The sequence below is a fragment of the Haliotis rufescens genome, unplaced genomic scaffold (genome assembly GCF_023055435.1).
Source record: "Haliotis rufescens isolate VD_foot unplaced genomic scaffold, xgHalRufe1.0.p SCAF_4, whole genome shotgun sequence".
Classification (NCBI taxonomy): domain Eukaryota; kingdom Metazoa; phylum Mollusca; class Gastropoda; order Lepetellida; family Haliotidae; genus Haliotis; species Haliotis rufescens.
Window position 1 is genome coordinate 59,404,054 of NW_025964112.1, and position 15,008 is coordinate 59,419,061.

The 15,008-nt window shown below is 41.7% G+C and overlaps 1 protein-coding gene across 2 annotated transcripts; it reads left to right on the plus strand.

Moving 5' to 3' along the window:
* Positions 1-86: 86 nt before the first annotated feature.
* On the plus strand, positions 87-11,873 carry LOC124113816 (protein N-lysine methyltransferase METTL21A-like). Of its 2 annotated transcripts, XM_046474342.2 has the most exons (4): positions 87-297; positions 6,720-6,865; positions 9,008-9,119; positions 11,485-11,873. In XM_046474342.2, exons 1-4 carry the CDS (start codon positions 174-176, stop codon positions 11,868-11,870), a joined length of 768 nt encoding a protein of 255 aa, XP_046330298.2. In that variant the 5' UTR covers positions 87-173; the 3' UTR covers positions 11,871-11,873. The 2 variants fall into 2 exon arrangements, with proteins under 2 accessions (XP_046330298.2, XP_048238063.1); XM_048382106.1 differs by lacking the exons at positions 87-297; positions 6,720-6,865; positions 9,008-9,119 and adding an exon at positions 9,564-10,414.
* The last annotated feature ends 3,135 nt before the right edge of the window (positions 11,874-15,008 follow it).

The following is a 15,008-nucleotide window of genomic DNA, read 5'->3' on the forward strand; positions in this document are numbered from 1 at the left end:
TATTGAATAGTTTTACCGATTTTAATTTATCATTAAATCACACTAGTAGTTAGGGATATAGAATTCCTAGCAACTTCCTACTTCCGGTGTAAACAATGCGCGATGAACACGTGCTTGATTTTGGTTAGTCAGATCGCCGCGGAAATTATTTGGCGCTATGCGACTCATATGAAATGTTACATGTGATATTTTATTGTCTTTCGCTCACTCTTTATAATATAGTCGCTGGTGAGGGTTCGAGCTACTGCAAGAAGTTTACCAACGACTGTCACGCAATGGAACATCAGACTGAATCAGGTATCGACTCATTTTGAATTTAGTTAATATTTCAATGGTAATTTATAAGTAATCAAATTAGATAAGACTAATAAGGGAACAGTTTGTGTCGCTGTGTGAGAATCAGTGTAACTTTATTTTCTGTTCTGTTGAAAGATTTCCTCTGAGACAGAATTTATTAGATGTTCTAACTTCTATCATATCTACATATGTCATGGGTTATATAGTCAAAACGGTCACATACACATCAGGCAAAACGGTCTTAAAAGAGTCATGCCCCTTGTCAGATTCAAAAGGGCCACACCAAAAAGTAAAAAGGGTCACAAGCCCAAAGAGTCAGTAATAAATATAAAAAGATACATTTTGTGAGTTTTAATATCTTTATTCATTTTATAACACATATCTTTACAGTAGGCATCACAAAGTACATCTTCTTTTGAATGGCACTATCGGGGTTCTTAACCTGGGGTCTCCCTGCTTATCCTGCCCATATATTGTTTTAGGTACAAATTAACCAAGGGTGATGATTTGTGAGAGAATATGAGATTAAGGGGGGCATCTCACATATGACATAATCAGTCGGTGAACATGGTGAACATCTCACAAAGTAAAATGACACAACTAATTAGTCAAATATATTTCAAACGCTGCACTGAGTGAAAACCCTTTTTGATAAATACGCCTGGAAATTAATTAAGTCTCACCCTTTTTCTACCATGTTTGTCTAACTACATTGTGTCACTTGCATCTAGTCCTAGGAATATGTTGGAAAAATAGATGCCATCAATTAGAAATAACAAAACAATCAATCAACTTTCCATGCCAAACCAAGCTAAATTCTTTAAGTGGCATCAACGTTCTTACTTGCATGTAAAAATACTCAATTACTCCACCTAATGACAAGACAAACAATCAACCTACCTTGCTCCACACTTGAAAGTATCTCTATTAAAAAAACTTAGTAAAAAAACAACACACACAGGTTTTACTGTTGATCAAAGTTTATTGTAAATCCTTTGGATTATGAAACAGAGAAAGCAAACTAATAGAAGTTAACCCTATTATTTCTTTATTTTTATACCCTTTCATGTGTCCCTTTTGACCTGTTCCCCTTTGATCCATATTCTGGTGCTTTGCCTTGTTCTATACATTGTAATAAGTTGTAACAAATGTTATATTTGGGATAACACTTTCTTAGTAAAGTACAGATTCTCGTACTTTTTGGGGTTGTTACATTTGTCCACTTTCTCAATGGGATTGTGTATTCATAGCTTTCGGCCATTGGAGCCGTGCCAATTTACACTTGTCAGAGGGGTACACAAAGTATGTGATCCAGGCTGACAATTGTCAAACTTTCATTTTTGTGAAAATCTCGGTTGCTGAGTGGGTTAGATTGCTGACTTTGTGTGCTGGCAATTAGGTGCCTCACTCTGGCAGTGCGGGTTCGAATCCCGGACGGGGCTCAACCCAAAAAGGGATGAGAATCTGTACTTTACTAAGAAAGTGTTATCCCAAATATAACATTTGTTACATTTCACCACTTACTAAATGGCATTTTAGTCCGGATGGGTCTCAACCCAAAAAAGTACAAGAATCTGGGGTGCAGGCTAAAACGGCACCCCAGCAAAACGTCACTGATTTCTCTGGCGGAAACGGCACCGCATTTGGCGAAAACGGCTACTATGTGTCGGGCGAAAACGGCACCTCTATTTTTAATGAGGATAAGAACAATTTTTGTAGTAATATATATATATGGTTTATTTACATGGTCACAGTTAGCACAGCATGTTGTTGTTTTCTGACATTCTTCTCTCATGCAACACATCGAAATGCCATTGTGAATAGTTGTGATCCGACAGCACCATGTTAGGCCTCTTAAATACAGTTTCAGTTTAAATTGAGTAAAGGTACTTAAAACTTCAAAGCGTATAGTGTTTTCACATTAAGTTAACTGCGCCCCCCAATCAGTCGGCGAGTAAATTGGAGTAGGGGTCTAATTTCTTACCTGTTTTATTTCACAATTTCACAATTATTTGTGTTTGTAAGAGACGATGTGAGTTTAATTTCTATTATTTTTCTTCAAAGCATGTCACATTTTCACAATAAGTTGTGTTGCGTATAAGCTAAGTTGGATTATAGTTGGAGTAGAGGCTAATTTCTAATGTAAACTTGTTTTAGCATCTCACAATTATTGGTGTTTGAAAGTTACCAAATAAGTTTAATAGCACTTATTTGACCAAGGTAAAAAAATAGAATAAGGTGCCGTTTTCGCCAGGCAATAGTAGCCGTTTTCGCTTAAGTCGAGGTGCCGTTTTCGCTTATCGGTGCCTTTTTCGCCCGGTGACGTTTTGCTGAGGTGCCGTTTTCGCTATAACCCAAGAATCTGTACTTTAATAAGAAAGTGTTATCCCAAATATAACATTTGTTACATTTCACCACTTTCTAAATGGCATTGGGTATTCCTAATTAGTTGTATTTGGAAACCGAGTCCTTGTCCCTGTTCCCATAGTTACTGGTAAAGCCCAATTGAACCAGCAGATGAACTTGCACAGTAGTGGACTTGAATCATGCTTGATTAGCCAGTTCCGTATCATTTCTTATCCTGCAGTTGTATAACTCTCCGGTTGTTTCGTAACCCATACTGCTTATACACTACCATGACTACCATACATATATTTGTGCTTTACAAATTCGCAGATACAATTACGTAAAAACGTTACACAAATTTGTTAAGATTGGAGCCAAGTTCTGTGTTAAAATATGTTACCGAAGGTATCCACTTCCACGGGGGGACGGGTGGCCCAGTTGTCTAAGTCGCCGGGATTCACTGTGCAGAGTTGAGTCCCTTGGGCATGCCAGTAACCGATGATTGTGGTTCGAATCCCTGTTCGCCCTGATTATGTTTCTAGGTTTGTCAGCACCACTGAGACCTGCATCATTTCCTCTCACATAAAGCTGACACTCCGTGACAAAAAAGGAATACTGTTAAAAGCGGCATTAAAGCCAACTCACTCACTCACTCACTTCCACATTAGGATGATCATGATGGTAGGTACCGTTTCTATGGTTACTTATGTTTAATGTTACTGTTATGTGAACCACTTAATATACATTCTGCTGAAACTGAACATGTAACTAGCCAGGTCGACATTTTTTGTTGGGTGTCCTTGAAAAAAGCCTTATTTTTAATAAATGGAGGAATAAAGGGATACTAAATGACCCAGGAATACAAAACTACTGAGTCTTGAACTGTTGAAAGTACCGGGATACAATATGACCTGTCACAGATTTTCCTAGTCTCCCTATAAATAATATTTGTTCTGTTGTTTATAATATATAGATTATATCATGTGAGTGTGTTTTTGGAATTGTTAATATCCTGTATTATGAAATAACATTGTATTTAGTGAGCCTTGGCCAAATCCAACTGTTTTAGATTGGGAAAAAAAACAAGGCACAGAAGTCTAGAAGCCCAGATATGAAAACTGATCCCGCTAGGTTAACTGATGTCTTCGCTAAATTGTTTTGCCAAAACTTGGAAAATGTCTCAACTACATCTCAGTGAGACACTGATGTTCTTTATCTTTGACTATTGTTTTGATAAGGATAACAATTATCCCAGTAATTTCTCCAGATTCCTTATGGTTAAATCTCACCCGATCACTGATTGACAACAATAATGCTGTATTTGTTGTAAACACTGAAAGTAGTACCTACCTGCCCTTTCATATTTGCATCCTTATCCATTTATGACCCCAATGGATACCTTTTCTATCTACTGCTTTGTCCAATTGAGAAACCTACCCATTATATGATAATTGTTTCTATGTGGATGAACAGGGTTCAACAAATTGTGTTCAGGTAGCCAGTAGGATGAGTGCCATAGAAAAACACAGGTTCCATTCAAAATTCTCAAGCCAACTATAGTCTGGAAGGGTAATTTAAGGTACCGACATTTACTACAATATCTGAAAAACTATCGGACCTACTCCAGTCAAAGTTGGTATGAGATTATTAAACAGTCATACATAACTGGACATACTCAACTCGAAAGGGTGCACGGGAATCACGCACGTTGAGACGCCCAACGCTAACACCGTATTCGTGCGTGCATGATTCCCGTGCACCCTATCACCCACGGCGATAGTTGAGTTGATTGGGTCAACTGTGTCATATGGCCCTGTGACGCAGGGGTAGCATTATGCAGATGGCTGTTTCAATGAATGCTCGTTCCACCCGTGACGAACAGGTCTGGTTGTTGATGAAATATGATGATAGCTAAATAGACAGATTTTGTATTCATGCACCGATTGTCTTTAAATGTAATATCCAGTTATGTATGACTGTTTAATAATCTCATACCAACTTTGACTGGAGTAGGTCCAATAGTTTTTCAGATATTGTAGTAAACGTCGGTACCTTAAATTAACTTCCAGACTATAGTGAACTACGAGACTTTAGTTTCACACCTTTTATGTTTCACATATTTTTTGATTACAGAAATGAAATACTTACATGTATGTTTTTCCCCTCCATCCATGATGTTGATAATAAGTAATCGATGATTAATCTTTATTTATTTTGTTTTTTTTTGCAATTCAGTGATCAGTCTTCATCCTATTCTCAACAATAGATTTGACTGACATACTTCAAATTTCATATTCCAAGTAGCAATATACCAAACTTTCCCCTAGTGAAGGGGATTTTATGAGGGTTTCTTTCAAAAATGCATAAAACTGCATGAGCTGTGTGACTGGGCATTGAAACTTGCGACTAGTTAAGTCAACATGATCAATTACAGACAACATCATGTTTCTAAAAACATTTATTTAGCCACTGTAAACATGATAAACACTTGGACATTGTTTGTCAATATTTCTATGACTGATATGATCATGATGAGTATATTCATATAAAATCATCAATGAAATGAAAGTTTTGAAAATTAAGCATCAGCATGTTTCTGCTTTATATTGGCTGTGAGCTAAAATATGTCATGGCCTTTTTCTTGTTTTAAATTTATTCTCAAGATTTGTATATCCTGTACATTATAAGAGTAGGGATAAAGTGTGCAAAAACAGTCTGACTTGAATTCCTGCATAGAGTTATAGAAATTGAACAGCTGAATAACCAAGAGGTCGTCCTGACTGCTACATTTACCGTATTCGACGTAATAAGCGCCCACGGCGATATTTACTAACATATTTGCTGGTGAACAATCCCAATTAGCACCCTTTCGGATTGATCAATGTACAAAAGACTTATTTATTCGCGTATAATATGCAATTAAATTCTGGAAAAATATATTTGTCGTACATTTCAGGCTGTCAGTATAAACCACGAAATTTATCTTTCAACTCTGTTTTTTTCCCACCAAAATAACATTCTATTAAGACCCCCCTATTTCTAATTTTGAGAGCGCCCTGGGCGCTTATTACGTCGAATATGGTAGCTGATATTGTTTTCCTGCAACTTCTATTCAAAATGTGTTTAATACCAATTTGCAGGCGATTCAGCCCACTTCTGTAAACGTTCGTTTTCCAAACGTGTGGTATTTGTTTGTATGTGATGAGTGACTGAGTAGACACAATTTATGAAGAACAATTTCTTTATTTTACTGTAAGGGAGTCGTTTCCGTATAGATCCTGAACAATCAACATGGTACAGAATATACCGTAAGTCTTCAAATTAATGCGAGCGTAAATTAAATGTGAAAAAAGCGAGTGGTCGTTGTTCGCATTAATGAAAATTCGCATTTATGTCTCCAAAATGACTATGAACAATAAGACCGCCTCACTGCACACTTGGGATAGCGGAAATACCAACTTGAATTTATACACAAACATGGTTTATTGAGCAGCAGCTGTAACAAGTACAGAACAATGTCATTTAAAGAATAGAAATTACACTATAGGCATCTGGTGAGTTGTCACTGCTGGGGTCAAGAGTTCTACCAACTCGTGTCAAACTAGGCATCATTGACCACACCAATCTGTGAACTGTTGTTGGTTCAATTATGTTATTGCCTTTGAACTTCCTTAATGCTAGTCAACAAAATAAACATATAAACTGTGTGTTGTTTTTAGGAAAACACTGATAAGAGGTGCTGCTTGTGTTTGATTGGATTAAGGTAAGGATATGTATCATTCCACTAGGGATGGGGTGGAGGAGTCGCATTGATTTTGAGTCGCATTTTAGGCTAGGGGTCAGCAGTCATATTAATGTGGAGACGCATTAATTTCAAAATTTATATAGTAGGTGGAAGATTAACAGCAATAACAATTGCATACATGAGAGAGACTAACATGAGTAGGTTTAATAGTGACAACAGAAGGAAGCATTGATAAGAAGTTGTTTTCCATAAATTGTGTCTACTTTGTCATCCGTCAACGTCTAACTAACGCCTATCAAACAACTGATGTCTGACCGATGATGTCCCCCAGGCACGGCGCTAGCGGTGGTTCCCTACACCGAGGACAGCCTGCTGCCCCACCACCGACCCACGCGGGACTTCCACCTGGGGGGACACGACATCCACATCCAGCAGGACTGGGGGAGCCTGGGGGTGGCTGCTGTGGTCTGGGATGCTGTGAGTAGTGATGAAGTGGTCGTTGTTGGCATGGGTACTACAGATATGTACCCAGGTTCCTTTTGGGAAACAGAAATGTGGTCGAACCATAATCAGAATACAGAATGGTACCCTGGGATAGATCCCTTCCGTAGTTCACTGAGCTGTTTCCTTGCATGCTTGCATAGATGAGACTTCCTGTGTGCCAAACCACGGTACACAGTCATCTAAATGTCTTAAATGAATCATGTAGTTTCATTTTGGCTGGACTAAGGAGTCCATGCATAGTCGAATCAAAATCTCGTAACAAAATCAACATCTGGTTTGTAAACAACAAAGATTTCAACGTGCAGATTTCGGTCGACTGTAGGATTGGCACAGGATGTGTACCGTCAACTGGGCATCGACAGATATTTCCAAATCTTTTTATGTTTTTAATCAAGGTGCTCACATGATTTGATGCACTTCACAAAGTAAGACCCGTTTTATTACAATATAGATCTTGATCATCGATCAGATTGTCTTGACTGGGCGCCACCATTTTGTTTGAAGCCAATGCAAGTGATGTGAGATGTGGAATCTGATTGGTCAATAGAAGTGACATAACTCTTCTTATCAACTGATGGCGCTACGATCAAGCCCAGAAAATCCAGTCTTAATTCGGCAAGGGTGGAAACTAGACTTTTACAGTCAGTCAACTCCCTTGCCTTGGGAAGATGAATGTCTCGTAACATGGGGGATTTTCTTCGTTGTCTGAATCAGAACTAACATTATGTTGTTGTATGAAATGCATTCCAGGGTGCTATGTAAAAACGAGCACACCCAGAGCTATATGTGCTGAAATTCACTCATAATCAGCATGGCGAACCAAACAAAAGGAACTGGGTTAGGTGAGGAATATGGTCTGAGGTACCCTTCTGTATTCTGATTTAGGGTCCACGTCTGTATACCCCAAACAGCCTGGAGTACATATCTGTTGTACATATCTTCAGCATACCGTTAAGTAGCATGGCCTGACTGGTTGAATGTCCTCATTCTCACAAATGTTTTTGTATGTAAACAATGATCAGGTAGCAAATAACATTGACATTTCAGATTAGTTATGAGTTATGAGACATATGAGATATGAGACATCTGAACATGGTGCCATGTTACCCACATCTGTTGAGTATCTTGAGCAGTTTATATATTTAGAGGAGTGAGTTGGATTTAACCCCACTTTGAACAGTATTCCAATTATACCATGGCATGTCAGCTTAATGTGGGAGGAAAACCCGAGTTGATGCAGGTCTCTGACGTTTACCACCTTGGTGAAACCCACAAGCATGGGTATGGTGCTGACAAACCTAGAAACAACTGAGGCAAACCGGGATTCAAACTCATGATCATATTTCTGGCATATCCAAGGGACACATTCACAGGAATGCTTTTGGGATTTTATTTTTTTATTTTGTCCACATCCTCTTTTCTTTAGTCAAGGGGATCTTACTACATGTGAGTTGACAGTGTCGCCTCAAATTGGATTGCCCACTAATTAAGAATATAAATTTTGCTTGTGGTTCTCTTTTATTGCATGCATGCACTTCTAAGATCAAAGGATGTATAGTGTGAAAAGTTAACTAGTTGAACAATCGTATTTCCGGGACTTGCCGCGGATGTTTTCAAACAGATTATTAGAACTCCATTCAGCGATAAACGGTTGATTATGCAATGAGAAGCGTTATGTGCAAATGAACAATGAACAACAATACAATTATGTCTGTGTAAAACTCTCAGTATTAAAAGTGTACATAAATTTTGGGAGCCATGCTTTACCGCGCGTAGTAACCGAGGTAGCGCTTTATCGAAGAGCACAATAGCGAGGGATCACTGTAATTATAAAATGTATTGACTTAAGGGATGACACGTAAGTATGAGTGAATTAATGAATATCTATCTTAGTTTTTGAGAGTTAGAAACAATGTTGGTGAATTGAAAAGATCTGATTGTCCCTGTCATCTGGTATGACTTGTCATCAGTCTACAGTGTGTACTCTACTTCTCCATGTGCCTCTAACATTCTCCTTTTTAGTGATAACACAGCAACTATTGACACAGACATAGATATAGTCACAAATAGTGTTATTAATGTGCTCACAGAGATGTTTTTCCTGCATGTTGTCAGGCCATTGTGCTGTGTGAATACCTGGAGCTGCACCCAGAAGTTGTGGGCCAGAAGCAAGTGGTGGAGCTGGGGGCAGGGACAGGCCTGGTCGGCATTGTGGCATCGTATCTAGGTAAGGTGGAGCTGGGGGCAGGGACAGGCCTTGTCAGCATTGTGGCATCGTATCTAGGTAAGGTTGAGCTGTACAGGGACAGGCCTGGTCGGCATTGTTGTATCGTATCTAGGTAAGGTTGATCTGGGGGCAGGGACAGGCCTGGTCTGCATTGTGGCATCGTATCTAGGTAAGGTGGAGCTGTACAGGGACAGTAAGGTTGAGCTGGGGGCAGGGACAGGCCTGGTCAGCATTGTTGCATCGTATCTAGGCAAGGTTGAGCTGTACAGGGACAGGCCTGGTCGGCATTGTTGTATCGTATCTAGGTAAGGTTGATCTGGGGGCAGGGACAGGCCTGGTCTGCATTGTGGCATCGTATCTAGGTAAGATGGAGCTGTACAGGGACAGGCCTGGTCGGCATTGTTGCATCGTATCTAGGTAAGGTTGATCTGGGGGCAGGGACAGGCCTGGTCTGCATTGTAGCATCGTATCTAGGTAAGGTTGAGCTGGGGGCAGGGACAGGCCTGGTCGGCATTGTTGCATCGTATCTAGGCAAGGTTGATCTGGGGGCAGGGACAGGCCTGGTCGGCATTGTTGCATCGTATCTACGCAAGGTTGATCTGGGGGCAGGGACAGGCCTGGTCTGCATTGTGGCATCGTATCTAGGTAAGATGGAGCTAGGGACAGGCCTGGTCGGCATTGTGGCATCATATCTAGGTAAGATGGAGCTGTACAGGCACAGTAAGGTGGAGCTGGGGCAGGGACAGGCCTGGTCGGCATTGTTGCATCGTATCTAGGTAAGATGGAGCTAGGGACAGGCCTGGTCGGCATTGTGGCATCGTATCTAGGTAAGATGGAGCTGTACAGGGACAGTAAGGTGGAGCTGGTGGCAGGGACAGGCCTGGTCGGCATTGTGGCATCATATCTAGGTAAGGTGGAGCTAGGGACAGGCCTAGTCGGCATTGTTGCATCGTATCTAGGTAAGATGGAGCTAGGGACAGGCCTGTTCGGCATTGTGGCATCGTATCTGGGTAAGGTGGAGCTAGGGGCAGGGACAGGCCTGGTCGGCATTGTAGCATCGTATCTAGGAAAGGTGGAGCTGGGGGCAGGGACAGGCCTGGTCGGCATTGTTGCATCGTATCTAGGTAAGGTGGAGCTAGGGGCAGGGACAGGCCTGGTCTGCATTGTTGCATTGTATCTAGGTAAGGTGGAGCTAGGGACAGGGACAGGCCTGGTCGGCATTGTGGCATCGTATCTAGGTAAGGTGGAGCTGGGGGCAGGGACAGGCCTGGTCGGCATTGTTGCATCGTATCTAGGTAAGGTGGAGCTAGGGGCAGGGACAGGCCTGGTCGGCATTGTGGCATCGTATCTAGGTAAGGTGGAGCTGGGGGCAGGGACAGGCATTGTGGCATTGTATCTAGGTAAGGTGGAGCTTGGGACAGGGACAGGCCTGGTCCTCATTGTGGCATCGTATCTAGGTAAGGTGGAGCTTGGTACAGGGACAGGCCTGGTTGGCATTGTGGCATCGTATCTAGGTAAGTTGGAGCTTGGGACAGGGACAGGCCTGGTCCTCATTGTGGCATCGTATCTAGGTAAGGTGGAGCTTGGGACAGGGACAGGCCTGGTCCTCATTGTGGCATCATATCTAGGTAAGGTGGAGCTGGGGACAGGGACAGGCCTGGTCAGCATTGTGGCATTGTATCTAGGTAAGGTGGAGCTCGAGACATGGACATCTTCTCTCATTTAATATGTTGACACAGTGGCCATTATCAATGTTATTAAAATCAGACCTTAGTTCTTGCTACCGCTAAACAAAGATCTGAGGACATCCCAGTAGAGGTCACGTCAGAACGTCTTTCATCCAACCAATCACAGCATCGCTTACCAGATCATGAAAGTGACAGTCGGAATGTGATTTCTAATCCTGCATCCTCGAAAACTTTAACACGGGGTATTCCGAAATGATAGTTACGGTTTAACGACTGAATCCATACAATCTAGACCATCTATTAGCGATTCCATAATGTTCTTTTGTTCAGGTTTCAAATTTTTAATCCAGAATTTGTCAAAATATGTTTCGAAGCGTTGTCACCAGTTTCAAAACAGTGCTGTAAAGCACGAGAAAGCTGCCTTCTGATTGGTCATTCCATTGGTCAGTCAAACTTTGCGCAAGGTCAGTCTGATGTGACCCGTAATGGGATGTCCTCAGATCTTTGTTTAGCGGTAGTGAGAACTAAGATCTGATTTTAATGAGACTGTGGCCATTATTGATATCGCATCTCTGCTCTTTGTTGATACTGTGTCTGAACCTGACACACTCAAGATATAATGAAAATACTGTCCATAGTGGCACTTAACCCAACTCGCTCTCTCTTATGGCCTGCAGGTGGTCATGTGACTGTGACAGAGAGGAGAGAAGCAATGCCTAATCTCCGAAAGACGGTGAACTCCAACACAGTGGACAGCTGCCCGGGCAGTATCACAGCGAAGGAACTGGACTGGACCACAGACTTGTCACCTCACCCACAGTATGACGTCATTCTCGGGGCTGATATCGTCTACATTGAGGACACATTCCAGGCGTTGCTGAGGACACTGGTGCACACAGCGAGAGAGGACACTGTTGTCCTCCTCTCATGCCGCATCAGATATGACAGAGATCTACACTTCCTCACACTCCTTGAGAGCCACTTTGTTGTGGAGCAAATACATTATGATAAAAGTCGCGATATAAAAATATTTTCTGCCAAAAAAATAAAGACAAAGACTTAGAAAGATGCATGTCATGATTGTACTCATTTAAAACAGTATGTGAATAGAACCCATGAAGATCTGAAAGACCTGATCTTCAGTAACCCATGATTGTCGTAAGAGGCGACGAACGGATCGGTGGTCAGGGTTGCTGACTTGGTTGATGCATGTCAATGTATCCCAATTGCATAAATTGATGCTCACGATGTCAATCACTGGATTGTCTGGTCCAGACTTAATTATTTACAGAGCATCATCATATAGCTGGAATATTGCTGAGTGCAGCGCTAAACAAACAAGCCATAGTGTGTATAGTATTGTCTGATTATCAGATGAGATATTTGAAAGTGCATACAAATAAATACATACAATATTAAAATCAAGTTAGTTTTATTCAGTTACTGTATTTAAAATATTAAGGCCTGTTAAGGCCTTCAGCTCACCTGAACTAAGATTTTCATTGAAACACCCCTCACTGTGAACATGTACATTGGTTGCTCTGGATACAAGCATTAACATTTTTAACGTTATGGCTACAACCAGTTATGGAGGTGTCCCTTTTCCTCGGCCGTTCCTTCATCTAGCCATGAGTTATGTCGTATACGCAGATATGAATTATGAAAGAAGTATGTTTTGAAGTATCAAATGTATGCCGATTTGACATACAAAATATACTGGTTTGAAGTAAGAAAGACGTATGTTTTGAAGCATAAAATGTATGATGATTTAGCATACAAAACATGCTGATTTGAAGTGTGAAATATTTATGTTTTGAAGTTTCAAGTGCTGGTTTGAAGTTAGAAAGAAGTATGTTTTGAAGCATAAAATGTATGACGATTTGACATACAAGACATGCTGGTGTGAAGTAGGAAAGACGTATGTTTGAAGGATAATATGTATGCCGATTTAGCATACAAAACATGTACTGATTTGAAGTGTGAAATATATATGTTTTGAAGTTTCAAATGTATGCCGATTTGACATACAACACAGGTGTTGGTTTGAAGTATTGAAAGCTAATTTTGAGTTGATTTAAGTATGCTTTCTTTATGTTTTGCCATATGAAAAAAGAAATGGTTTAACATGAGAAACCTGTGCTGATTTGAAGTATAAAAAATGTTTTCGTTCGAAGTGTTATACCTGTTCCAATTTGAAGACTGAAATTATATACTCTTCAAAAAAAGAAACTTGACATAGATGTAAAACCACTTTTTGACAAATATCTAAAATAATTACATTAAATGAGAACCAAATAAATCAAACAGAAAGATGATGTGTCTATAATTCACGAAAACACATGCAAAGCACATAAACGTAGCGTTTGGGGATCAATTTTACAGCTTCATCCAAACGCAACCGCCTGTAAAAAACGTGCAGCACAGGATCCTGCATTTAGGCATGCAGGCCCCCCTGCTGAATGGGTTAAAAAATCCACATCAACATACAGTCCTTATAACGTCAGTAGAGGCGGTGACAGAATGCCAAGACTGAATGCAGCTCAACGGAACAACGCCATTGGGAGATTACAAGCTGGAGCAGCTCAGCAAGAAGTGGCCAGGCACTTTGGCGTATCCAGACAGACAATCTCCGCACTGTGGACCCGATACAACAACACCAACAGAGTTGACAACAGACCAAGGTCAGGAAGACCAAGGGTGACAACCCAAGCACAAGATCGATACATCCGGCTGCGACACCTCCGAGACCGCACTACCACAGCCACGTCTACAACCACACAGATCCCTGGGGTACGCAGAATATCAGATCAAACGGTACGCAACAGACTGAGGGAGGCTGGACTTTTTGCACGAAGACCTGTTCGACGTCATGTATTGACCCCACGTCATCTGGCGGACCGTCTGCTTTGGTGCCAACAGAGGGTTAGATGGGCACGTGCAAGGTGGAGAAATGTACTGTTTACTGACGAGTCCCGTTTCCTACTCACACGTGCTGATGGCGCGCACGTGTCTACAGACGTCGGGGTGAACGTTACGCCCCAAACTGTGTGCAGCAGGTTGTCCCATTTTGCGGCGGGAGTGTCATGGTATGGGCCGGAATTCATCACGGTGGTAGGACGCCTCTCGTGCATGTGTCAGGTGCATTGACAGGTGTGCGTTACAGAGACTTGATCCTACAGCCTTACGTTCTTCCTCACGTCAACGTTCATGGCGGACAGTTCCAGCAGGACAACGCTCGACCGCATATTGCACGTGTTTGTCAGGACTTCTTACAGCACAACAACATCCAGACATTACCTTGGTCAGCCCGGTCACCAGATTTGTCCCCTATTTAGCATCTGTGGGACGAGTTGGATCGACGCTTTCGCAGAAGGAATCCACCGCCCCAAACACTTCCGGCGCTTCTTGATGCACTTCAGCATGAGTGGCAGCACATCCAACTTGATTGCATCTATGGGTCGTCGGTGTCAAGCGGTGATTGATGCACGTGGTGGGCACAACCGATACTGACATTTTCTGTACCCCTGTGACATTAACTGTATCGTGTACGTGTGTCTGTCTAGGTGACACAATTAATGTTTTGAAGATTGTGTACATTGATCTTCAAACCGTGTTTCAATTATGGTTTCTGTGTCCTATTTTGAAACAATCTCATCATATTACATTTTGAAAGTCAGTGTCAAGTTTCTTTTTTTGAAGGGTATATGTTTTGAGGTTGGAAGGGTGTTTTCTTTGACGTTTGAAATATGTGTTGTTTTGAAGTATGAAACGTGTGCTGTTTCCGTGAAAATAGTGGAAGATATTGAACGGGAGTTTACCGTACAGCCATGAATGTCACAGATGTGTGTATACAGGCCTGGGATAGACGAACCAACAACCCAGTGAGCATCGACCCAGTCAACAATAATCGCACAAGCCCGGCACCGCATTATACAACGCGCCCGACCAATCCGGCCTCGACCAAGAGTTCAACTTGACATAGAGTCCAAAAAATAATATCACTATATATATACATGTGTTGAGTGGACGGATACACTCAATAAACCGGGGGCACGGGTGGCCCAGTCGCCTGAGGCGCCGCGATTCGCTGTGCAGAGTTGCGTCCCTTGGGCACGCCAGAAACCTATGATTGTGGGTTCGAATCCCGATTCGCTCCGATTATGTTTCGAGGTTTGTCAGCACCATACCCGTGCTCGTGGGT